General features: G+C 35.1%; 1 protein-coding gene across 4 annotated transcripts in view; it reads left to right on the plus strand.

Annotated features, from left to right (window-relative positions):
* Positions 1–339, plus strand: part of LOC119594780 (N(6)-adenine-specific methyltransferase METTL4-like) — a 12362-nt gene that overhangs the window by 4488 nt on the left and 7535 nt on the right. For all 4 annotated transcript variants that reach the window (XM_037943870.1, XM_037943871.1, XM_037943869.1 and 1 more), the window contains one exon: positions 245–314. In XM_037943870.1, coding sequence (XP_037799798.1) covers positions 245–314 — 70 coding nt within the window. Of the gene's footprint in view, positions 1–244; positions 315–339 lie in introns of those variants that run through there.

Genomic DNA, 339 nt, shown 5'->3' on the forward strand with positions numbered 1-339 from the left:
GTTGCTACACACACTGCATGTATATGTAGTGTATGTATCAATCATTGGGTTTTATGTCACAAAGTCCCAAGGGCTAGGATGGTGCTTTCAGTATACAGACATTTTCTGTCTAATTGATTGTGATTCAAGAACATATAGACTAATCACCACCCTTAAACAACAAAGAAAGAAAAGAGCACTTAATTTCAACTTAACAGGAATGTTAGAATTACGAGAATTTTAATATTTTCAAAACTTTCAACAGGATGGGCAAGCTGAGAAAATTGCTACCCAGTTAGAAGGAAAGGAAACTAAGTCAAGAAAAAGAAAGAGAGGTAAACTACATCCCATCATTTGGCA

This window comes from Penaeus monodon, chromosome 34 (genome assembly GCF_015228065.2).
Source record: "Penaeus monodon isolate SGIC_2016 chromosome 34, NSTDA_Pmon_1, whole genome shotgun sequence".
Lineage (NCBI taxonomy): Eukaryota > Metazoa > Arthropoda > Malacostraca > Decapoda > Penaeidae > Penaeus > Penaeus monodon.